Source organism: Pelobates fuscus, chromosome 5, assembly GCF_036172605.1.
Source record: "Pelobates fuscus isolate aPelFus1 chromosome 5, aPelFus1.pri, whole genome shotgun sequence".
Taxonomy (NCBI): domain Eukaryota; kingdom Metazoa; phylum Chordata; class Amphibia; order Anura; family Pelobatidae; genus Pelobates; species Pelobates fuscus.
The window spans coordinates 190,540,553-190,567,140 of NC_086321.1; the positions used below are offsets into that span (position 1 = coordinate 190,540,553).

The 26,588-nt window shown below is 37.6% G+C and overlaps 2 gene segments (V, D, J or C); both read left to right on the plus strand.

Moving 5' to 3' along the window:
* LOC134611216 (Ig alpha chain C region-like) overlaps positions 1–26,588 on the plus strand; it is a 280,513-nt gene that overhangs the window by 160,102 nt on the left and 93,823 nt on the right.
* On the plus strand, positions 7,896–24,812 carry LOC134611215 (Ig mu chain C region membrane-bound form-like). The segment is given in 7 exon segments: positions 7,896–7,953; positions 14,161–14,463; positions 14,859–15,215; positions 16,263–16,580; positions 17,046–17,372; positions 23,394–23,515; positions 24,662–24,812. Coding segments are annotated over 6 exon segments (1,341 nt in total).

Consider the following 26,588-nt stretch of genomic DNA (forward strand, 5'->3'; position numbering starts at 1 on the left):
ATTTGTTATTTATTAATAAAGGTGTCTTTGCATAAAGTTCTGTCTCTGTCTGGTTCCTGGTCCCTGACACCTATCCATCATGCCCTGCAATGGCAATTTACCCTTGCTGTGAGAATCAAACATCTCTTACCAATGAGGAGAGGGAGAGATTGAATATTTTATTGAGATGCAGAGCAAGAGAAGGAGACAGAGCATGAATGAGATAAGAGGGATTAGAATCGAAGAAACAGGTGGGGGGGTGGAAAGACCATAGCAGAGCAGAAACCTCTTCTGCTGTAGCAGTTGCAAATGAGCACAGAAAAGCAGAGGGAGTGGAGTTGGGGTATATATTGGTAGGGGAAGAAGAGACTTGATAGATCTCTTTCCTGATTGTAGACATCTTCTCAGCGAAGTGAGTTGCAAAGTTTGTGGTGGTGAAGTTGGAAGAAGGAGCAACAGGGTGCAGAGGAGAGTTAAAAGTGTGAAAGAGGCTGGTATACATCAGAAGAGTAGGCACCTGCCATCCAGGTAATAAGGTGCCTACTCTGCCTCACTGTACAAATGCCGATTCGTGGTGCCCCAGGTGGGCCCCATGTGACAAAGCTCCTATCGGTGGCCCACTGTTGCAGGCATCAGCAGGGAGCAGAGAGATGGGCTCCATCTTGACTGTGACGCCTGCGACCGTGGTAGTTCCGCCACTGTCCCCAAGTATAAGAGAAGAAGTGCTAGAGGAGAGGAAGTGGTGCAACCAGGAAGAAAAGTGTTCAATGAACTGCCTAGGCTGGGAGTGTAGGAGAATTGTAGTCCACCAAAAGATAAAGAGGCAGTAGTAGCACTCTCTACCTGGGACAACCAGGTCTCGTTGAGTGCTAATAGTGTAAGCGAATGTGAGATGAAGAAGTCATGTATAGTTGTCGATTTCAGATTTCTGCAGAAGGAGTGGGTGTTCTAGAGTGCTCCCTGAATGTTGGTAGATCAGGATAGATAGGAGGGTACTGAGAAGACATTAGTGTGGTTTCTTGTTGGCTTAGTGTGAGCAGAGAAGGTGAAGGGTCCGTGTTGGGAGAAACATCACTAGCTGCAAGAAGCAGGAAGTATGTGTGGGTTTTGTATGCATGGGGTTTTGAATGAGATTGCTTGGGAGTAGGAAAGAGAGAATAGAGAAGAGTGCAGGGCATGAGATGAGAAAGGCTGTGCTTAGTGCAGTGGAACAGCTGATGGAGTTCTGTTCCTTGCTGTTTGATAGCTGGTGTTCCCCAAGGCTCTGTTCTTGGTGCCCTACTATTCTCGATCTATACTCCCTTCCTTGTTAACCCATCAGCTCTTTTGGCTTTCAATTTCATTCTCTGCGGATGACACACAAATCTATCTGTCCTTTCCCAATCTATCCACATCATTTTTGACTCATGTCTCTAACTGCCTCTCTGCTATTTCAAACTAGGTGGCTGCTCACTTCCTTAAACCTAACCTGTACAAAACAGAATTTCTGTACTTTCCTCCCTTAAATGCTGCATTGGTGTCTGTTTCCCTCCAAGTTTTCTCCTTGACTTCAACCTCTCCTTCACCCCTCATGTCCAGTTGATCGCCAAATCTTGCCGTTTCCATCTCAAAAACAAAGCGCAAATCCGCCCCCCTTTAAGGTGCTGCCCTGTCCTCTCATATCCTCTCTCACCTTGGCTACTGCAAATCACTTCTCAGTGGTCTTACGTGTTCCCAACTTGCCCCGTTACAGTGAATGCGATGGGAGGCCCATTTTCCTGCCTGCCCGCACCTCCCACACATCCCTCCTCTGTCAGCCCATACTTTGGCTTCCATATAGCTCAATTTAAAATGCTGGTACTTGCTTACAAATCTCTACATAATGCTGCTTCTACCTATCTTTCCTTGATAATACAGAAGTATTTTCCATCCAGGCCCCTACGCTTTGCTGAATATCTGAGCCTATCCACTGTTCATACTATCACTTCTGGTGCTCACCTTCATGATATCTATTTCTGCACCATTCCTGTGGAACTCCCTTCCCTTCTCAGTTAGACTCTCACCCTAATAACATAAGCTAATATTATTCACATAGTCTCACTTCTCCAATACCCACAGCAACCAGCATTGTTGTGCTGCATTACTATGGCGACAGAATCGTGTCACTTCACGACGTACGCTTCACGTCATCACGTAGGGGCAGGGTTACACAAGCATGAGCACTGGGCTCGCTGAAATGCCAATCCCGTCTCACAACACCTGGAGTAAGTTCATCTTATCATTTCTCTGTTATTACTTTGCTATATATTCCTTCAAAATTACTTGCTGTTTTTTAATCTTTTTTTTTTTTTGTCAATCTTTATTTTCAATGCTTAGGAGTACAAACAAGCTTGTAGGGCCACAACAGCGACAACAAGCTTTTCATTGAGAAAACATAGTATTATGGCATGAATGGTACAGGCACATTTTTTAAGAATAATACACAAAAATATGTAAAAATATAGTAAACTGTTATTTACAGAAGTGTACATATTAGCAGACTACTCCTATATATAATGCTAGGCCAGTTGTGGTGACTGGAGGGAGTGAGAAGCCGTAGATGCCTCATTAACGATGAAAGGAAGTGAGTAGTGAGGCTGAGACACCCACATATAATTGGTAAGTAAGTATAATCAAGTGGGTGTGGGGGGGAGAACAAAGTGGATGAGTAACCCCTGAGGTTGGCAGAAAGAAGTATCGTAAGGCACTAAACTTTGTAGCAAGGGGCACTCCACTTTATTCTGGACACCACATCATAAGGCTTTGATACCAGGGCGTGACAAGGAAAATTTGGACCTTCTTATCTCCCCAGGTAAAAAAAAAATCAGTGTTAATGTGTCTTTTATTTACTGAGTGTCAGAAAGCACAGAGTGCCGCTGATTGGCTTGAGTCAGCTCACGCTATAAGCCAATCAGTAGCTCCCCATTCATAAAAAAGTAAAACATTTATCTAAACTGGGAACTAGCGATTGGCTTACAGCATCAGCTGACTTTAGCCAAACAGTGGCACCCATGCCTGACGTCAATCTGACACTCCGTTTCAGAAGCAGAATACCACTGAGCCACCTGGAGATCTGAAGGAAGCCTTTAGGGTTAAACCATTTGAGAGAGGTTTAACACCTTAAAGGAAAGTGAAAATGTAAAGAATATAATGTAAACTTTACATTATAGCAGAATGTGTAAACCAATCAGAGTGTTCTGAGCCTAATTGCAGGGCAGGGCACGGCTTTATAAACCTTTCCCCGCCCTACGGAGCTCAGTCTGCGCGTGCCCTCACCGGGTGAATATGGATTAATTTTTTAGCGTCGGGTTTATTTCTTTTTCATCTGATTTTTTTTTTTGCGCTCAGGTTTTTCTATTTTATTTTTTACAAGTTCGACGGGTATTATGGTTTTTATTTGGCCTTTTTTAGGGCTGAAAAACGATTTTAGAAAAAAGAAGACATCAAATGCCAAGCTTTATTTTTTTTAACAGGTAGTTATTTCTTTTATTTCCCCCCCCCCCTCACTATTTTAGGGTGAGGGCGGTAGGTAGGGGATTATTTTTTATTTGGGTGGGGGGGGTGACTAGAGGCTTGGGGACCAGTCTTATCAGGGATGGGAACCCCAAACCTCCATTCTCTATTTTTTTAGACAACATTTTAAAGCTAATCCTGGGTTTTTTCTTTGACCATATAAACTTTGCAATAGTTTAATCCAATTCATAGGAATGTTGCTTGGGATTAGACTCAATATATATGTTTGTTTTGGTAAAACATAAGAACTGATGGTATTAATTTTACCCCATTATGATATTTCTTTTTTAACCAAAGTTTTTAACTTTATATTGGTTTCTCTAATCAGTGGAAGCAAATCAATTTCCATTCAGTTTTGTGGTTTTCCTGAGATTTTCAGGCCTAAATAAGAGAAGTATTTCTTGGCCCAGAGAAATTTAAAGTTAGATGTTATCTTCATTCTAATTCGAGGTGTTATAAAAAAAGAAAGGGCCATTTTCTTTGAGATGTTTAATTTATAATTTGAGAAACTGCTATATGTACGTATTACTTGCATTAGTTCATTAATTGAAGTTACAGGGTCTTCCATCACGATGAATACGTCATCTGCATATCATTTTATTTTTTATCTCTGTATGATCCTTAAAGGCTTTTATTTTGTTATTTTTCCTTATCTCCATTGCCAGTAATTCAATGGTCATAACATATAAAAGTGGAGAAAGCGGGCAGCCTTGTCTGCTACCATTTTTTAATTTAAAAGAATCAGAAACAATGTCCTGACCTATTACTTTTCCTGTTGGATTCGAGTATAGCACCATAATAGCCTGATGTATCCTACCTGACAGTCCAAAAGCCCTTAAAGTGTTTGATAAGAATTCCCAGCTGACCCTGTCAAAGGCTTTCTCTGCGTCCAAAGACAGGGCCGATTGGCAATCTCAAAAACATTAGATGATGTCAGTATATGATTAGCGGATGTCCTCCCTGGAATGAATCCTACCTGATCTATGTGAATTATATCAGATATAAAATTTTGATCTTCATTCAGAAGAGAAATGGGTCTATAGCTCTTAGTGTCATGGGGGTTTTTGTCTTGCTTTAGTATAGTGACAATATTTCCCCTTATTAAATCTTCTGGTAGACTACCTTTTTCTGCGAACTCAATAAAAGTAGTATGTAAATATGGCACCAATTTGTCTTTAAAGGATTTATAAAATATGGCGGTCAGACCGTTAGATCCTGGAGCTTTATTGAGTTTTGTGTGATCAATAATCTCTGTAATTTCTTCACTTGAAAATGATTCATTTAATGTTTCTAGTTATTGAGGAGTTATTTTCTTAAATTCCTTTCCATGAAAATATGAGTCTGTGTTTTGCAGGGGCTCTTTAGAACCGATGTTATATAAGTCACCATAGTAACTTTCAAAAGCATTTGCTATTTTATCGGGGAACAAAAGAGTTTATTTATTATATATTACCTTAGATATAGATTTAGCTTTTTGGATATTTTTAACTTGTTTGTTAGTAGCTTGTCCGCTTTATTGCTCTTATAATAGTGGTAAGCGTTTACTTTTTCTAATTTCTTGGAAGTTTCAAGCATTATTTTCTCATTATTGCATTTTTAATGTCATTAATTTGATTTGAGGTATCACTTGAGGTACTTTCTTTATTACTACATGACAAATTTTCCAGTTTAATATATAATTCAGATAAATTACTTTCTCTGATTTCCTTATTTTAAAAAGCCAGTTTTATAAAATGACCTTGGATCAAACATTTAAAAGCAGCCCATACAGTAATTGGAGATACCTCCCTAGAAGAATTTTCCTGGAACTATTGCTTAATATTCTTTTTATTAAACTTATATTTTGTGGGGATTCCAATAGTGATCAATTAAGTTTCCATTATGGTTGCTTTTTGGCAAAATTGTCTTTTAGTTCCATAAAAATTATATTATAGTCTGACCATGTAACTTCATTAATATCTGTTTTTTTAACTCTTTGTATTGAGTTTCTATCTGTCAAGATGTAATCAATTTTCGAGTATGCTGAATACGTTTTTGAGAAGTGTGTGCCAAGTGTCGTATAGTAAATTTACCTGGACAAAGAGCGACATTTTGAAGCTTGTGTATATAGGTATTTCTATCTATATGTCTATTTTTCATTATCTGTTTATCAACTTTTGGGTCTATTGCACAATTAAAGTCTCCCATCCAATAATGTGTCCCTGTTTTATCCTGTTTATTCTCTCCCAAAGTCCAGATATAAATTTCATTGAAGCAACATTTGCTGAATAAGTATTAATTCATGTATAAAGGACATTGTTGATCGTACAGATCACTTTAATTTACCGTCCTTCCCGATCTTGTTCTAAATATTTTATATTTAAGTCTATATTGCGTGAAAAGAAAAATGCAACTCCACATTTCCTTTTATCTTGCATTGAGGATCTAATAATCTCAGGGAATTCTTTTGAATTTTTAAAGAATGTATCTAAACTCCTCCAATGTGTCTCTTGTATAGCACATATATCCAGGGCTCGAGTCCTGCATGGGAACGGTGTTGGGAACGGTGTTCCTGCACTTTTTCCACAGCAGGAACGCCGTTCCCATTAGTAGTCCTGCAGGAGTCCCATGCAGAACACCAAAATATATTTATATATATATATATATATATATTATTTTCTCTTCCCCCCTTTTCGTCTATATTCTCTTCATCCTGAATGTATGTATAGTTTACGCATTTCTTAAATTCCTTTCAAAGTTCTTCTCTCTTTTCTCTCCTGTAGCTTAATTATTGCCGTCGAGTTCTGGAATCAAATGTCTCTCTTGCAGCCAGCCTTTCAGTTTTTCTGGAGAATCCATTGTGAATAACTTTGAGTCTTTGTGGTTTAAGAGTCTTACGGGAAATCCCCATCTATATTGTATTTTATTAAAGGGAAACTCCAGTGCCAGAAAAACGATCCGTTTTTCTGGCACTGGAGGGTCCCTCTCCCTCCCACCCACCAATCCCCGGTTACTGAAGGGGTGAAAACCCCTTCAGTCACTTACCTGGGACAGCGGCGATGTCCCTCGCCGCTGTCTCCGCCTCCGCGACGCTCCTCCTAGTGATTACGTCGGCCGGTGGGCGAGACTAATCTCGCTCACCGGCCGAGGAGACCTAATGCGCATGCGCGGAAATGCCGCGCATGCGCATTACGTCTCCCCATAGGAAAGCATTGAAAAATCATTTCAATGCTTTCCAATGGGGTTTTGAGCGACGCTGGAGGTCCTCACACAGCGTGAGGACGTCCAGCGACTCTCTAGCACAGGAAACCTGTGCTAGAACCCAGGAAGTGACCTCTAGTGGCTGTCTAATAGACAGCCACTAGAGGTGGAGTTAACCCTGCAATGTAAATATTGCAGTTTATGAAAAACTGCAATATTTACAGTTGCAGGGTTAAGGGTAGTGGGAGTTGGCACCCAGACCACTCCAATGAGCAGAAGTGGTCTGGGTGCCTGGAGTGTCCCTTTAAGTCTCAAGATTTCTTTGTAGTTTGCGAATGATCTTCTTTTCAGCCTTGTATAGGTTGATAAGTCTGAATATACCTTTTTTTCGTAAGGTGCTTGTATTTTATGGTCTCTGATTGTATTGATTGTAGCAGATCATAATCTCTTGGAATAGTTATTAACAAATACTTTGGTTTGGGTATCCTGTGCCAGCACTCCATTAAAGGGCCAAATGTCTCACTTATATGCAAGCTGTCAAAAAAGTTATTGAAAATTCTTCAATTTTTTCTGTTTGTAAAATAAAAATAGGATATTCAAAATGTATAATTGTGTTTCACCTGCCCACTTCCATCTCTCCTCATATGCCCTCATTCCCTTTCCCTTTCCTCATTCCTCCTATCTGGTGTTTGCTTTCTCTCAGTTCATTCTATTGTCTAGCCACTGTTCATCATTGAAGAATACAATACGATTATATAAATAATATGTAATAATAGTTCAGGATGTTTTATTTGATAGGATTACACTGGGTTAAGACTAGTGATGTCTGTAAGGAGGAACAAAGAATAATCAGAGTAGATAATTTATCACTAGCAGGAACATTGAGACCGTTGATGTAACTTAATTATCAATATCCTAGATTTAGTATTTCACTAACCTTGACTTTTAATTTATCTAACAAACTTGCTCTATGGAAATATAGAACAAAAATACTTTACTATTGTCACTTCTGAGATTTTTGTTTCAGGCTATTAGATGAAATCAGTCACCCATACACTCAATTCTCCAGAGGTCCAGCCAATTGAGGAAGCAATTACATACTATACCCTCAGGGCCAAGTATCATATTAAGGTTATTCATTCACCTCATGCAAATTTTAAAATACAGAGTTTTTAATACCTCATTGTCTTTCATTTCTTTAATGCTCAGGTGCCTTAGAAGAATCCCTTCACCCATGTTTGGCAAGAAAGACCTGTTAACATGGTAAGCAAATTTTGGCTTTCACATAGATATTATAGATATTTTACATAGACTTATATACATCAAATCTTGTATCGGTCTTCACCAGTATTTTGTCTAGACAGACAGACAGATAGATAGATATCGTCTTATAGAAATTAAATGGTGTATCAGTATTCTCCAGTATTTTGCCCATGTTACTAAACATATGGAAAAATAATCCATAAATTAGGCAATGTTTTGGAATAATTGGACAATATGCTATTCATTAGATAACTAAAACTGTTTGTAGAATAATAAAAGAATAATAAGGCATAGGAATGGATGCAAATGAATAATATAAAAATATTTAGAATATTTATTGTAGATCTATTTAACCAAACTAAGGCATTTGATCAATAAAAAACAGGTGATGTCATTTCAAAATAGGAAAAAGTGTTATGCTGTTTATACTGTGTACAGGGCTAGCATACAAGTGCTCTCCAGGATAGAACTATGTGTGGGAAAGAATGGATGGAGCTATGTGGGGGAATAGCAAGAATAGAGCATTGTACACGAACAACACACTATGTAAGTGTACAGATAGAGTCTTGTGTGATAGTGGCAAGGATAGAGCTGTGTTAGGGAATAGCAGGATAGAACAATGTACAGGAATAGCAAGGATAGAGCTGTGCTGGGAATAGCAGGATAGAACAATGTACAGGAATAGCAAGGATAGAGCTGTGCAGGAAATAGCAGGATAGAACAATGTACAGGAATAGCAAGGATAGAGCAATGTACATGGATAGCAAGTATAGAGCTGTGCAGGGAGTATCAAGATAGAGCAATGTACAGGAATAGCAAGGATAGAGCTGTGCAGGGAATAGCAGGATAGAACAATGTACAGGAATAGCAAGGATAGAGACATGTACAGGAATAGCAAGGATAGAGCTGTGCAGGCAATAGCAGGATAGAGCTGTGCAGGCAATAGCAGGCAATAGCAGGATAGAGCAATGTACAGAAATAGCAAGGATGCTTGGAATAGCAAGGATAGAGCAATGTACAGGAATAGCAAGGATAGAGCAATGTACAGGAATAGCAAGGATAGAGCTGTGCTGGGAATAGCAGGATAGAGCAATGTACAGGAATAGCAAGGATAGAGCTGTGCAGGGAATAGCAGGATAGAACACTGTACATGAATAGCAAGGATAGAGCAATGTACATGAATAGAAAGTATAGCGCTGTGCAGGGAATATCAGGATAGAACAATGTACAGGGATAGCTAGTATAGAGCTGTGCAAGGAATATCAGGATAGAACAATGTACAGGAATAGCAAGTATAGAGCTGTGCTTAGAATATCAGGATAGAACAATGTACAGGAATAGCTAGTATAGAGCTGTGCAGGGAATATCAGGATAGAGCAATGTACAGGAATATCAGGATAGAGCTGAGCTGGGAATAGCAGGATAGAGCAATGTACATGAATAGCAAGGATAGAGCTGTGCAGGGAATAGCAGGATAGAACAATGTACAGGGATAGCTAGTATAGAGCTGTGCAGGGAATATCTGTATAGAACAATGTACAGGAATAGCAAGTATAGAGCTGTGCTGGGAATATCAGGATAGAGCAATGTGGAGTAATAACAAGTATAGAGCAGTGTACAGGAATAGCAGGATAGAGCTGTGCAGGGAATAGCAGGATAGAACAATATACAGGAATAGCAAGGATAGAGCTGTGCAGGCAATAGCAGGATAGAGCAATGTACGGGAATAGCAAGTATAGAGCTATGCTGGGAATAACAGGATAGAGCAATGTACAGGAATAGCAAGGATAGAGCTGTGCAGGTTATAGCAGGATAGAACAATGTACAAGAATAGCAAGGATAGAACTGTGCAGGGAATATCAGGATAGAACAATGTACAGGAATAGCAAGTATAGAGCTGTGCTAGGAATAGCAGGATAGAGCAATGTGCAGTAATACCAAGTATAGAGCAATGTACAGGAATAGCAGGATAGAGATGTGCAGGGAATAGCAGGATAGAGCAATATACAGGAATAGCAAGGATAGAGCTGGGCAGGCAATAGCAGGATAGAGCAATGTACGGGAATAGCAAGTATAGAGCTATGCTGGGAATAGCAGGATAGAGCAATGTCCAGGAATAGCAAGGATAGAGCTGTGCAGGTTATAGCAGGATAGAACAATGTACAAGAATAGCAAGGATAGAACTGTGCAGGGAATATCAGGATAGAACAATGTACAGGAATAGCAAGTATAGAGCTGTGCTAGGAATAGCAGGATAGAGCAATGTGCAGTAATACCAAGTATAGAGCAATGTGGAGTAATAACAAGTATAGAGCAATGTACAGGAATAGCAGGATAGAACAATGTACAGGAATAGCAAGGATAGAGCAATGTACAGGAATAGCAAGGATAGAGCTGTGCAGGGAATAGCAGGATAGAACAATGTACATGAATAGCAATGATAGAGCTGTGCATGGAATAGCAGGATAGAACAATGTACAGGAATACAAGGATAGAGCTGTGCAGGGAAATAGCAGGATAGGGCAATGTACAGGAATAGCAATGGATAGAGCTGTGCACAGAAATAGCAGAATAGAGCAATGTACAATAATAGCAAGGACAGCGCAATGTACAGGAATAGCAGGATAAAGCAGTATACAGGAATAGCAAGGACAGAGCTGAGCAGGGAAATAGCAGGATAGAGAAATGTATAGGAATAGCAGGATAAAGCAATATACAGGAATAGCAAGGATAGAGCAATGTACAGGAATAGCAGGATAAAGCAATGTACAGGAATAGCAAGGATCGAGCAATGTACATGAATAGCAAGGATAGAGCAATGTACAGGAATAGCAGGATATAGTGATGTACAGGAATAGCAAGGATAGGGCAATGTACAGGAATAGCAGGATAGAACAATGTACATAAATAGCAAGGATATAGCAATGTACAGTAATAGCAGGATAAATCAATGTACAGGAATAGCAAGGATAGAGCAATGTACAGGAATAGCAAGGATAGAGCAATGTACATGAATAGCGGGACAGAGCTGTGCAGGGAAATAGCAGGATAGAGCAATGTACAGGAATAGGAAGGATTGAGCAATGTACAGGAATAGCAGGATAAAGCAATATACAGGAATAGCAAGGACAGAGCTGAGCAGGGAAATAGCAGGATAGAGGAATGTACAGGAATAGCAGTATAGAGTAATGTACAGGAATAGAAAGGATAGAGCAATGTACAGGAATAGCAGGATAAAGCAATGTACAGGAATAGCAAGTATAGAGTAATGTACAGGAATATGATAGAGCAATGTACAAAATAAGCAGGATAGAGCAATGTACAGGAATAGCAATGTACAGGAATAGAGCAATGTACAAACGTAGCAGGATAGAGCAATGTACAGGAATAGCAATGTACAGGAATAGCAAGGATAGAGCTGTGTGGGACAATAGAAGAATTAAATAACAAGGATATGGGAATAACAAGGATAAGTCTGTGTGTGTGTGTTGCACGGATGCAATGTACAGGAATAGCAGGAATAGCAAGGATAAAGCAATTTACATGCATAGCAGGATAGTGCAATGTACAGGAATAGCAAGGATAGAGCAACGCACTTAACATGTAATTCAATGTGCATGGATAGAGCAAAATACACAGATAGCAAGGATAGAGCAACGTACAGGAATAGCAGGATAAAGCAATGTACAGGAATAGCAAGGATAAAGCAATTTACATGCATAGCAGGATAGTGCAATGTATAGGAATAGCAAGGATAGAGCAACATACAGGAATAGCAAGGATAGAGCAAAATACACGGATAGCAAGGATAGAGCAACGTACAGGAATAGCAGGATAAAGCAATGTACAGGAATAGCAAGGATAAAGCAGTGCAGGGTTTTTGCAGGATAAAGCAATGTAGACAAATAGCAAAGATAGAGCTGTGTGGCGGATTAACACAATAGATTTCTGCAAGAGCAGAATATAACTATGTGTGGGAATAACAAGGATGGAGCTGTGTTGGGAAAGAGCTGGATAGAAAGAATTGTGCAGGAGAATAGCAAGGGTAGCACAGTGTACAGGAACAACAGGATAGCAACGTGTATAGGAATAGCTGGATAGTAAAACTTGGAACATCAGAACTATGCAATGATATTGTTTGGATTCCATATCAGTCTACGAATTTAGCAAATGGTAGAATATATAGATTCAAGGATCAATATTAGGTTAACACAATGGTTCTAGATAATGAAGTTTAAGGTTTGAATGAAAGGGTCAAATAAATAAATCAGCTGCAATGTATGTACTTGTTATGTGTTGTGATTTTGATGGACTATAAAGACTACCTCTAGGTATCCAGCAATAACTTTCTTCAGAAAAGGAATGGTAGATCAAATATATGAAGAATACAAAAGGTTACATTTTAAATGAACTCTGACACTCAAAATCGGAACATTTATTTAGCACATCCTGTTATAGATAAAAGTTAAGATAAATTAGTGATCGTGGAGCCCTACAATTAATTAGGGTTTAGCTGGCTGACAATGAAGGAGACTAAATATGCATGACTTAATGTCACTTTAAAGGTATAGGCACCCAGACCACTTCAACTAATTGAAGTTGTTTGGGTGCACTGTCCCTGTTGCACTTAGTGAGTACCTGATACTGGATGTCCTCACGCTCTGCATGAGGACATCCAGCTTCAGATTTTTCCCCATAGGAAAGTATTTAATGCTTTCCTATTGGCAGGTCAGATCCGCACGGCATTTGCTACGCATGCGCATTAGCGCCTGCTTGTCGCATAAGTAAATACAGGTGTTTTAACCCTTTATTCCCTGGGGACGGAGGGCAGCGAGGGAGAGGGAGGCAGGGTGAAGTATAAGTAAGAGTACTTTGATAAGAGTTTTGTTATGTTATTAACAAGATAACCTTATTACATGTTATAATATAAATAATTTGCCAGTCAATCATAGTTCATCCCTCTGTGTCAAATCACATTAAGAATGTCAAAGTCTTCAGAGTTACAATTCTAGCAAGGGATTTTGGAGGATTCATTTGGTAAGTATAGATCACAGGGAAAAATTGCCAAAATACTCCAGCTCAACTATTTTGACCTAAAACGTGTAACTCCATACCTCCCAACAAATAGCAGCACCTTGATTGTAGGGGTGTGTGAATGGGAGTGTGGCCAGAAAGAGGACTCTTCCAAAAAAATAGTTTGGTGACTTGCTAATAATTTATGCCACTAAATGTAATTTAGAAGAAGAACAATGTATATGTATTTCTAAAAACATTTATTGTAGTTTAAAGACACACTACTGTAAGTATTATTGCTGTGGAACTTTATTGTACACTCAACAATACAAAAGTGGAGCATTGGTTTAGAAAAGAGGGACAGATATGTTTGGGACTAAGGAGGGACACGTGAGAGGTATACAATTCCATTCTCAACCCCCCACAATTTCAAGGTTGGTGAATAAATCTAAAAAAAAATAGCATTCCCTAGCTGCCCCTGTGTGTCTAAATGAGGTGCTTGTATACCAATTACTGAAATAAGATTTTCTTCATCTTTTCTGCCAGGATATCACTGCAAATTATTATGATTTCAATATTTTATCACTGGAATATGGCTAGCTCTAATACTGATCTTGAAAAAAAAAAAAAACTATATTTCTTCAGTTTACCTTTAAATCGTTCTTGTATGCACTATTCACATTTTTTATTAAATTATCTGTGGGTTAGCAGTTTCCATATGTAATCCAATGTGATCAGCTGAATCAAATGTGATTTCAACGTTTAAACAGAGACTGCTTTGTGTCTTCAATACACGCACTTAACATGTAAGATCTAGAATAGGACTGGATAAAAGATAGATCTCAAGATGTTGTAGAGCTACAAATATCATGATGCTTTGGCTGATTTTAGATTGTCAAAGTACCATGGAAGATGCAATTTGACAACATTAGGGGATCTACCATTTGCCACTCATGTTCTAGAACAGTTTTTCCCAAAGCAGCCCTCAAGACCCACCAGCACTCCAGGTGTTGTCAGTATCTCCATTGTAGTAAAACAGGAAAATATAGAAATGTATAGGGCTGGTTTGGGAAACACTGATCTAGAATAACATAGTTTTATGGCATATATCATATTTACATGTTAATGATGATAATAATAACAATAATAATATTAATAGATATGTATTTGTGTGTGTATTTTCTCTTTCCCCAGTCCCACTCTCAGCACCCTTGGTCTTCCCACTGATTCCTTGCTGTGGTAACGTTGATTTGAAAACTAATGTGACTATTGGCTGCCTGGCTACTGGGTTCATGCCATCTCCTGTGGAAATAACATGGACTGGAGGAAGCAAAATCTCTTCTGTTAGATCAACAAAACCTGTTCTTGGAGCAACAGATGGTCTCTTTATACAAAGTGGCCAGATCAGCATCCCAGCATCAGAACTAAAAAATGCCCCTGTCCAATGTAGTGTGGCACATTCTTTCTCTGGCACAAACCAAAAGAAGACATTACGAGGTAAGACACATGGATATTTCATAATAAATTAGATGAGTTCATATCTGCCTAACACTGGCATACACTATACACTATTACAATGGACTATGAGTAGGGTGCAGATTCACCATAGCAGGCTCGGCTATGTTTGCCAATAGCTGCAGTTCATCATACACATCATCAGTCTATAATAGTCTGGTCCTCATAAATAAGTATGCATCATGTTTTCTACTTTCCCCAATTGCTTGAAATTTAAAATTAAAGGCCATAAGAGTAAACATGATGGTTAAAGGAGAACAGGAGATTGGATACTTTGAAAATAAATGTTAACAAAAAAAATTGAAAATGTTGATGTATGACTGAGCTTGATAACCAACATAAACTGTATTCCTGTCTACTCTCCATTTTTTCTCCAGCATTGCCATGCACCCAGCCAACTGTGCAGTTGTTACTGCAGCCCCCCTGTGCCAATGCAGAGCTTGTTAAAGCTGCTGTAGGACATAAGAATATTAACACTACATTGGACTTGGTCTGTCTTATTTCCAACTTTTACCCGCAAAACATCCGTGTACAATGGTTGGTGAATGGAAAGGAAGATGTCAGTGCAAGCGCAACAGTGCCAGTACCTCTGAAGGCAAATGATGGCCTTTTCACTGCCAATAGTCATCTTACAATCCTGGAAGGAAAATGGAACAAAGGCACTGGATACTCGTGTATTGTGACACACATTGCTTCTAAAATTGATACTGTTGCTAATATCAGCAAATGCACAGGTAAGTGAAATTCAATAGACAATGCTCATAATTTTTTATTTATAAAAAATATAGTTTTACAATGCCACAAAGGCTGATACACATTAAGAATAAGTGCAGTTTCCATATGCACATTACCACATCGAGGCATTTTGACATTATTGCATGTAGAATAGACATCAAAAGGCCAATGATAACCAAAGTCAAAGTTTATAGATGCACATCAGATTAAGACTGGTACCCTAAATCCTCCACCACTAAACACCTGTGCTGTGATCCTGCTCTTTTCCCCCTAAAAGTCTCTTCACTTGGCATGGACTTTCTTTTTACAGTATCCATGCAGATTTGCCACTTAGGCAGTTATGGAAGCTTCCCCATCTCACAATGACTAATGTGATAACAAAAATGTATAGAATGAAAATAGTGAAAAAAAATCAGGCCTTGAGCACAGTCATATGGTAAGAATCAACCCCTATAAATATGCTATCAAGGGTGATACTTTTCTCTGTAAGTGATTGTTTCCTGCAGTTGCTATTTAAATGTCATTCATCAAATCAAATGTACAAATAATTAAAAGTTTTCTCATATTAGTTCTAATAGCACTGTGGGTTAGAAGTACAGGTTACACAATGAAGTATTCACCATAATAATTAAAAAAGGACAAGGTTAAATGTTTAATTACATTTTTATCTTGGTATATGCATACCGCATCAATTAGTAAAATATTTTTATTTTCTGGTTTATGACTCTGGATGGTCTAGGTTATGACTCTTTTTTTTATCTCTAGAAAGAATCCCAGGCACTCACTGTGATTGTTCTTCAAGCAGGTTTATTGCAACGTTTCGACCTCAATGAGGTCTTTTTCAAGCTTGAAAAAGACCTCATTGAGGTCGAAACGTTGCAATAAACCTGCTTGAAGAACAATCACAGTGAGTGCCTGGGATTCTTTCTATATGCATACATTTCTTGGGTTTTTTTTGCTGACCCTTGCCCAGTAGCACCCTGTGTTTAAATTGATGTGATTGAGTGTGACCCTATCTCCTTTTTTCTTTTTTTTATCTCCACCAGAACCATGTTCTGACAGCTTGGAAATTTACCTGATCCCACCAACTTTTGAAGACTTGTATATCAAACGCAATGCCAAGATTGTCTGTTTCGTAAACAACATGAGAACCACTGAAAACGTTGAGGTCATTTGGACCAGGGAAAATGGAAATGTCACATTTCTCACTGAGGATCCAATTCTTCATGACAATGGGACTTACAGTATGTACAGTTACCTCAAAATCTGTTCTGAAGACTGGGAAACTGGGGAGAAGTTCACATGCACAGTCAAAAGCCAAGACTTGCCATCACCACTTAAGAAAGTGATCTTCAAACACAATGGTATGTCCATTGCTCATCAAGTAATATGCACAAAGTCCTATTCTGTTTTAAAGGCATAGATGTTTTGAAGTCAAAATACCAAATTCAAGTAATTTGCACATTGTTATATTAAATATCGGTCATATATTTTATCTTTACACAGTCATACATTTTAATCATGCAATTTGAAATAAAATATATATCTGATAGCATATATTCATTGTTGCAAAGAACTAGTTCACTATTTCATTCTAATTCTCTTTACTATACCACCTTATATGTAAAACAATGCAGAAATAAGGTATTGTACACCATAACTGCAAATGTATGATATGTGCAAAATTTAATTTCTCTGGATATTCATCAAGCCATTAAGAACAATTCATAAGAATCAAAATGTTGCTTATTTTATTTAAAAAGTATATCATAAAAAAAATAAAATGTTCATTCTAATAAATAATTGCATAATGTGTTTTGCATTTATAGAGAGGACACCTAGTGCTCCGTATGTATACGTCCTTCCCCCAGCCCATGAAGAGCTTGAGCAGGAAGAGCTGGCTTCAATCACCTGCTTTGTGACAACATTTTACCCTAACGATATTCTCATTAAATGGTTGGATGGTGGCAATGAGGTCAGCGTAGACAAGTATGTGAACACAGCACCCATCAAAAAGGACGATGGTACCTATGTTATGTATAGTTATTTGACCGTCTCCGCCAACAAATGGAAAGATGGAAATGTATTCACTTGTGTTGTTGGACATGAAGCACTTCCCTACTACATCAGACAACAAAGCATTGATAAGTCAAGCGGTAAACCCACTAATGTCAATGTGTCTCTTGTCATGTCAGAAACCCTCAGTGCTTGTCATTAACCTGTCCAAATCAATGTGTTCTTGTTTTACAATGAAATCATTAGCTGTAGTTGCTCATGATATGACTCACATAAACCTTCTTTTGCAACAATAAAATGTATTGTCTAAACTGTCATGTTTTGTTCCATTCTATGTAATATATGCAGAAAAAAAGACAATACAAAGAACCATAATTTACAACGTTACATTTAATGTTTTTATAGTGCTCCCATTGACCAACTATCTTGACAGATTGTACCTGCCTTCAAAGGTACAATCTGACTGAGTCTTACTGGACATTAGCAAGCATACAATAAACACTTTGGTAAGAGACTGTAAGCACAGTCTATAAAACCGATAACATTCTATAATATTACTTAGTGGCGTTCAAGTTGATTTTCAAAAAATACTTCTATGTACCATTTTCCATTATAACTACCAACCTATGTCAATCACAAATGACATGATTACACTACAAAAAGATTTCTGTATATATTGTATAATAATCCTCTATTGGTATTCAAATAATATCTAGCTGATCACATACTCAGACACCTTCTTAACGCAGTAAATGTAAGATAAAATGTAAGATAAAAAAAGGACATTTATAACTGACGGATTTAATTTCCATATCATTTATTAACAATAAAATAATGGAGTGCAATAAAACTGCAATTAATGGAGGAAGACAGATGGCATCTTAGCATTATACAGTGTGCACAAGATTTTATAAATGCAATGGTGATGATTTTGGAGCTTTACTTTAGAACAAAGCAATTCTGAAAATCATCATGCTCAATGTCTAAGTAGAAACTGTTCTCAGATGCAATATTTTTAAAAGATTATTCACTAAAGTGGGAATTACTAAGAATTCAAGTAAATTTCAAACTTTAGGCCAACAAAGCTGTGTATGGGAAAACTACCAGGGCTGTTCACAAATGTGAGAATTCAAAATTAATTCATTGTGAATGTAATATTGCTAGCCAGAGTGGACAACTGAAAGCATAGCTGATTTTTTCCAGTTATTAAATTAAATTTTAAATTCACTTTTTTACCTTAAATTTACCTTAAATTTAAAATTAAATTAAAAAAAATATTGATTTCTCAAAGTGATAGCTTTCTAGCCCTTGTTAGGTAGTTGTTAAGGCAGCAGGAACAATCTAAACCAGAATTTCTCCTTTCTGGTCTTAGATTGTTATTGTGTAGGAGGAGGGGTGCAACACCTTGAAGAAATTCCTCAAATCTGGGTCAGTTTGAGTTGGTACGTAAAAAGAAGAGAGGACATAGTGCAAGTTATATATTGTAGCATATTGATAGCTGGATAATATTTAGAAAAATGGAATTGCACTTATGGTATATTTAGCTGATAATACCTCCAAATAGATGATGATCCCCGCCCATGGATGTGTACTTGGTGTTATGATCCAATGGAGAGTGGTCCAGAGGAATGCAGAGAAACAAAAGTGACACCCATATAGTGTAGTATATTAGATGTACTAGGTGAGGTGAATATAGGTGTATACTTACAATTTTGAGTTTTTGTGTGTACAACCATATATATTCACCCCACCTAGTAAATATAATATACTGCACTATATTGGTGTCATGTTTTGTTCTCTCTGCATACCTCTGGACCACGCTGACCCAGACAGTGACCCATATTTGAGGACTCTTTCCAAGGTGCTGCTCTCCCCCTCCTACACAGTTTTCTAAATGAACTAAATTGCACTTCCCACCCTAAATTAGACAGCTAGTGGGCTTTCCGTCCTCATTCAGTTTGAGCATTCACTCAAGCAGGAGCTTTCAGAGCTTCTCTGTGAAATGCATTCTATTGATGGCCCACTGTGAATGCCATACATTCACTGTAAGATGCATTAGATTTGTCCAAAATATCCTCACTAGTGTTGATCTCCTGGGGCAGACTAGAGCTTGGGTAAGGATTAGAGGTAATTATTTTTTAAGGAACAGAATGGATTCTAAAATCAAAACTAACAAAGGAACACTCCAGTGTTACAAATATATTTTTTTATTTCAAGAGTTGGAGTGTCACTTTAAAAGATTGAATTCACTCTGAATTTATTTTGAATTCCCTTTATATCAGACTGTACTGAATGTATCTGTTTGTCTTTAAAAGAAAAGAGAGAGAGAGATGGAAGTATGATTATCAGATCCACCTTATTTAGTTTTATAACCATTAGTTTAAATGCAATTAAGACATAGATTTAGAAACAAATCTAACTGCCGAAAATTAGGAATACAAATAAGACAAATATTTGTGTGGGGGCTTCCAATACAATAAGTAATAACCAGTGAGTGTTATTATTATTATTATTATTTTATTATTATTTATATAGCGCCAACAAATTCCGTAGCGCTGTACAATGGGTGGACTAACAGACACATAATTGAGATCAGACCACTGGACGCACAGGAACAGAGGGGGTTGAGGGCCCTGCTCGATGAGCTTACATGCTAGAGGGAGTGGGGTATAGTGACACAAAGGGTTAAAGTAGGGGGATTAAATAGTTTGTTAGAGAAGGGTTTATTGAGTGCTTGGTAGGTCATTTTTGACAGTTGCAGGAAAGGAGTCATGGGGTGGGGGATGTTATGAAAACGTGTGTTCCCCTACCACTTTGGAAATACATACAATGAACTAAAAGTATTTACTAAATTTAGAAATGTTGTTGACTTGTTGTATAGATCAAGAACAACCAATAGAGGCTCTTTATTTGTAAACCTCATATAGAAAAGCAGTTAGGATCTTGTATACTTTAGCAAGTAGGACATTTTTAGACAGCTATGATTTGCATCCTCAAAACTGAAAATTAGTAAACATTAATTTTTTAATGACCTCCAAACAATGTATAAATTATGCTTCAAATAGAAACACATGTAAAGGTAATGGTGGTATGTCTTTTGTCTAAAAAATTGGGCCCAATTATTAATGTCTGTTTTCTACAATCCCAAAATTGAACCTCCTAATGTCACAAACATGTGCAGCTCATGTATTCTTTAAAAATTTAGGGAAACATTTGTGTAAATTAGTAGAAATTTCACTTCATAACAGAAATACATACATACATACATACATATTACAGAGAATCCTTTCATTTAATACATTTCAAGATTATACTTCCAATCCAACGAAGTTACAGTGCCGTTTTGCTTTTTGGTCCTTGTCTGTAATCCAGGCAGTTCATCAGTCTTCAAGATACTTCTAGAGTCGTTCAATATTTAATTGAAGGACAACCTCAGAATTTGATCTGGCAATTTCTCTCTTAAAAATCTTGTGCAGTTTATATCAAACATAGATAAGATGCAACCAACCTGTCACAAATAGCATAACAAAAAATAGAAAGAGATAACAAGGCATTTTAGCTCTGGCACTTATGTACCTGTCTATTTCAAAAAAGGGTAGGCATTGGTAAAGGTAATAAAGGTGACTGTCATGGATATAGCAAAATAATAAAAATAGGTTCATATTATTAATCCAGATAGTTAAAGGCACACTATTGTGTCAGAAATACAAACATGTATCACTAGCACTATAGTCCTGAAGTGGTTGTTTAGCTGTCTGGGGTCAATCGGATCACCTTTTAGTCCATGCTTTACCACTCTCACCGCAGCTGGCCCCACCTGGCTCCTCCTCCATGGCTGACATCATCAATCAGCATCTGTGCCAATCAGCATCTTCATCTTCATTAAATCAATGCATCTCCATGGGGAACATTTAGCATCTCCCTCTGCAAAGCTTGGAGAATCTGAATGCCAGTATTGCACACTGTACAGCACTGGACTAGGAAGCACCTCTAGTGGCCATCTGAGTGACTGCCACTAAAGGTGTTTATAGGCACCAGTGCTGACATTGGGAAACCTGCAAGGGCAGGCTATAGACACTAGAACCACTACATTGTGCTGTAGTGGTTCTGGTGAATATAGTGTCCCTTTAAATATATATACATAATTATGTTTTGTTCATTGAAATGGGTCATATATAACTATATAAACAGATTTTTTTAAATATGCATTCTTTAAAAGTGACCATATGATAGTACAGTATTGTACAAATAGTACAGAAAAAGTCTCAAACCCATTTAAAAGCTTGGCAAGAGCTTGATTGATTAAAGGGACACTGTAGGCACCTAGACTACTTCAGCTAATTGAAGTAGTCTGGATGCTGTGACCCTTCTGCACTTACATTGCAAGTCTAAGTCTGCCTCAGTGACTGTTTACCAGACAGCCACTGGGGGCGCTTTCAAAATCTAAACAGACTTTTGGTTCGCTATTTGACGCTAGACGTCCTCACGGACCTTTCCTATGGGGAGGTCTATTGCGAGCGCGGCCATTGCCGCGCATGTGCATTAGGTCTCCCCCGCCAGCTGATGTTGGCGGGGGAGGAGCAAATGCAGAGCATGACCCAGCCCCGTGGGACATCGGCGCTGGATTCAGGTAAGAGTCTGAAGGGGTTTTAACCCCTTCAGCAACATGTGATGAGGGGCAGGAGGAAGGGTGACACTCCAGGATTTTACAGTGCCAGGAAAACTGCTTTGTTTTCCTGGTCCTGGGGAATCCCTTTAAAGCCACAATAAGTGTATACATACTCACGTATTGAGGTTAAATCCAAAACACAGCACAATCACCTGGATTATTTAGTTTGTTTGCAAGGTATGCAGTACGTTTTTTAAGTTTTGCACTAGAATTGATTTTCTAAAACCTCAAATATGACTCAGACCAGCTTGATTGCATACTCTGATGGTTTTCCTCTATGATCCTATTAATGTATAAAAGGGGGGAGGAGGAGAATTAGAAACTCAACATTTAAAATCATTCAGATAATGACACAACTAGTGCTAATTTCTATTCCCTATGTAATTAACATCTTATTATCACATACACTCCATAGATATGCAATGTCCAACATTTACTTTTTCATGTTAAACAGTCATTGATTAAAATATGATACTACAATATTATTCTGTTGGTGCTGAACAGGATACAACTATATTGTCTTAACCAAGCATCACAACAAGTATGCAATAATATGTTTGAAAATAGAAATAATGGACCATTATGCAGAATAATGTCAGAGATAAATAACAGACAATGAAGGAAGGGCCTGATCATCTAGACCGGTGTTCCCCAACCCAGTCCTCATGGACCACCAACAGTCCAGGTTTTGTCAGTATCTCCATTGGAATAAAACAGGGAAATACATAAATCTTGGACTGTTGGTGGTCCCTGAGGACTGGGTTGGGGAACACTGCTTTTGACTGTGCAGGGGTTAACAAAAAGGTTGTGATGGGTTTAAGTGAGGGAGTCTCATGATGGCAGCTGCATGAAGCATTAAGGAGGAAAATGACACTCACTGATGATATACAAGTGAGTTTGGTGCCCCTTGCTTGTAATGCCATACACAGTGACATAGATATAATTTTTTCGGTGCTTTGTGATGTTTTGTTCTCTGTTAAAATAAATAACGTGTAAACTTCATATTATATTACAAATAATAAGATTTACAGGGTTATTCACTAATGTGAGGATTAAAAGTGAATTTAAAGTGATTTTTAAAATAAAGGTCATAGTATCTGAATGGAAAGCATAGCTGACTTGGAGAATCTTACTAGTTCAGCTATTATGATCTTAAATTTGAAATTCGTTTTGAATTCACCTTGAATTATCACTTTAATGAATAATACTGTTAAAGCCTACACGTTGAACCTTTTTGAAATGTCCCACCTGCTGATATAGAAGAGGCATATAAAGCAATGGAAGTAATAGCAAATTTAACAAAATGTATAGAAATGTTACGCAATTATACATGGCTCTGGTCACCAGATAGTCAGTCTTTAGCAAATCTTTAGCAAAGTAGCTGACTTTTCCTTGCTTTTCTTTCTTTTTTTTAATGCAATTTACAGCAATATGTTTCTATTCACATCATTCTGTGTTTTTATATATATATATATATTTTATTTTTTTACAGTATTCATATGTATAGATGATGAATGCACTCGAGATTTGGAAAATGTATGGTTTACAGCGTCCACTTTTATGGTTCTTTTTCTTGTGAGCCTCTTCTATACAGCAACAGTCACGGTATTTAAGGTAATTCTAGGGAATTAGACAAATGTAGTATTCTGTGTAGAAATGTTTGAATGTATGCGGAAGGGTACAGTTTTTTTTGTCAATCTTTGTTTTATTGAGGCATATGTTAAATGGGATACAGAATAGAATGAGGGGGATGCACATTTTCATACAGATTGGGGTCATGCTAACATAATGCAACCTCTCCTGTGAGTATCTGCCTCCTTTTATATTTTTGTAACGTTCTATAATATTACTACTAAGTTCAGCATACATTTAGTAAATAGTTAAACACGTGTGAGTCAACATGTGGGTTGTAACAGGGACAGCAATGCTTGTTTTACATAAGTGTGGCATTACCGTATCACGTCAGTCCACCGTTTGGATATACTATATGTGGCTATCATTCGTGTTAGCTTGGTGGACTAGGTATGTGTAGAATAAAGCTGGTCGCTCCTAAGGTTACCGGAATGTGGCTCGTGTGTAGTGTGCCATACTAAAGAGTGGCATAATAGCGTAGAGTATGATACGGTAGAGTGGAGTGTTACTGTGGTATCTGGAAAACAAAAGTGAAACATTGTGCTGTTTAAATTCCTTGCAGGCTGAGATTAAAGAAAAAACTAATAGGCTAGACTAGCATGTTTATAACAACATCGGCTGAGTAGAAATATGTAAGCTAACAGAGCTAGACAGAAGCATGTTTGTGATATTAAGTGAAGACACGCTGAAAGCAAAGCAATAATCAAACAAGCAAATACCACCAATGGGCCGCAACTTGGATTAGTCCTTAAGGTAATGGGTGGGGGAGAGGACGACTGTAGAGTAACAGGGAGCCAAGACTGGACCCAAAGTCCCGTGTTCATCCGATGCCTTTAGCTCGCTGGTCAGGCTGGGGTAGGTGTTCTGAGTCCGGTATGTTGGCAGATTTAGAATGTAGGAAAGACCACTCCAGTCTATGTTTCAAGATAAACATGCCAGATTAAGCAGCCTGAAAGCTCTTGAAAGCTTGCAGTCAAAAATGATGTACAAGTCTAGTTGTCTTCAATGTTGATAATATCACACACCAGAGATAGTTGTACACCTAAGGCTTAATGGGTTGTCATCTTCTACTAGACATAGTTTCTATAGATATACTAATAATAACCTTTTCCATTCCTCTTCACTTAGGTTAAAGGCTGAAATCTGTCATCAGTCCTCTAAAAAAAGAAGTATTTCATTAATATGTGATGTGTTTTGCTCAAGTCATCCTGGAAATGCCAATTTGTGTTACTGAAGAAACAGCTATCATTATACCATACTGAAGAGTTGGGATGTTATATCAAAATAATTTCCTGATATTATTGGGAAGCATAGTAAAAGAACAATGATCGCTTTTATCTTGTATTTGGTTGACAGTGTAATGATGCTACAAATTACATTAAAACCTAATCAATTATTACTTAAAGAGGTACTGTATTTTTTTTTTCCTTTCCTTGTGCTTATTTTCTTATTTTTTTTTCTTTTTTGCCTCCATTTTGTATTCCTCTGTCCTTAAGTGTTAGCAGATTGCCTTATGTGGTATTATTTTCACAGACACATTGTGGGTAAATTAGTTCGGAAGCTAAAAATGTTTTTGCTTAAGATCCACCCATTGGCGAAGACTGTAAAAGATAGTGCTCTAAAAGAGACAATTTAAACCCTACTAACTGAAGGGCAAGCTACTGAATTTTTCTAAGCTTTTGTCATTTATCAGTGTTCTCATATTCTCTATTTTTGTTGCACTACTTTTTCATTTGTATGAAATATCAAAAACAAAAAATGTGGAGAAGGAGAGGGAGTTATTTAATTGAAACCTGTAAAATGACTATTAATGATTAAATGTTTTATTAAAACGTCATTATTGATGTTTTCATTATTGTGATGATTATTAGCAATATAGAATGCTTGATCAATCAAGGTATTGTTCGTTACTAATTAGCTATTTGATGACTTTACTTAAAATAAAGAAAATGTATGATTGTGTGTTTAAGACAAACATACCTTAGTGTTGTCAATAACATATGTAAAACTACTGAAAATAATTTAAAGTAAATGACGAAGGGTGTTTGTTTTACTGCAATGAAGAAATTGTTTGCTTTAGGAACATAAATGGCCAATGGATTGAATTCTTAAAATCAAACAGCAATGACTTGTTAAGAGATTGCTGAGAAGCGGTTAATGTCCCATCATGGGGGGGGGGATTATTAGAAAAAACTAAAGTAGTTCTAAAGACACTGCAGTAGTGTTGTTTTGGGGAGATAATAGAAAAGGCATGAAAGAGCAGAATAGTTTACACCAAGGTTGCAAAGACCATTTTAATTACACCAATGTAGCCAAGCCATGAGGTTTGAAGTAATGTCCATTGGATTAGGCCTCTGATTATAGTTTCTAGTAAAATAGAATGAGTAAATGAATATAGGTCACAAGAAGACAAAGTCAAATAGGTGCCCAGGTATTTTATTTGGTAGTTACACCAATTAAACAGGCACGACTGTTGAAGTGAGTGACTACAAATAAAAAGTCTCAAGTGTATGCTAGGTTCCACTGAAGTTTTTGTTCTTAAGTTTGCAAGGAGTAAATCATTATTTTATTTGCAGGTGAGTTCTTTTATGTTTTTCATGCTTGTACTGTTTATTTTAAGCTCTGACTCTAAACTAAGATTACTGATGACCCCTCCCTGAGCACACTCAGCAAACAAAGTTTCTTCAGCCTCCGCATCATCAGCTCCCCCCTCTTACCCACCCTTCCCAGTTTAAGACCATTCCCCTGACTCCAGATTTGTGTTCTGCTAATGAACATGAGTACAGAAATACCTATATGTAGACCTTTAGCAGATTTTTGAGAAGTTATAGTGTATGTTACAGTTACAGATATGACCAATTCAAATTTCAGATTCCCAGTTTTGAACGTATGTTTGGAACAAAACATCAGCTCCCACAAGCTCTTTACCCCATCATTGCGTGCCATTTGCAAAAGAAGAAAACCTTCTTACGAATTAAGTACTAAATTTTATTTTTATTTTTTTACATACATACTTCAAAGACACCACATTTATATTCTGTTACATCTCTCATAT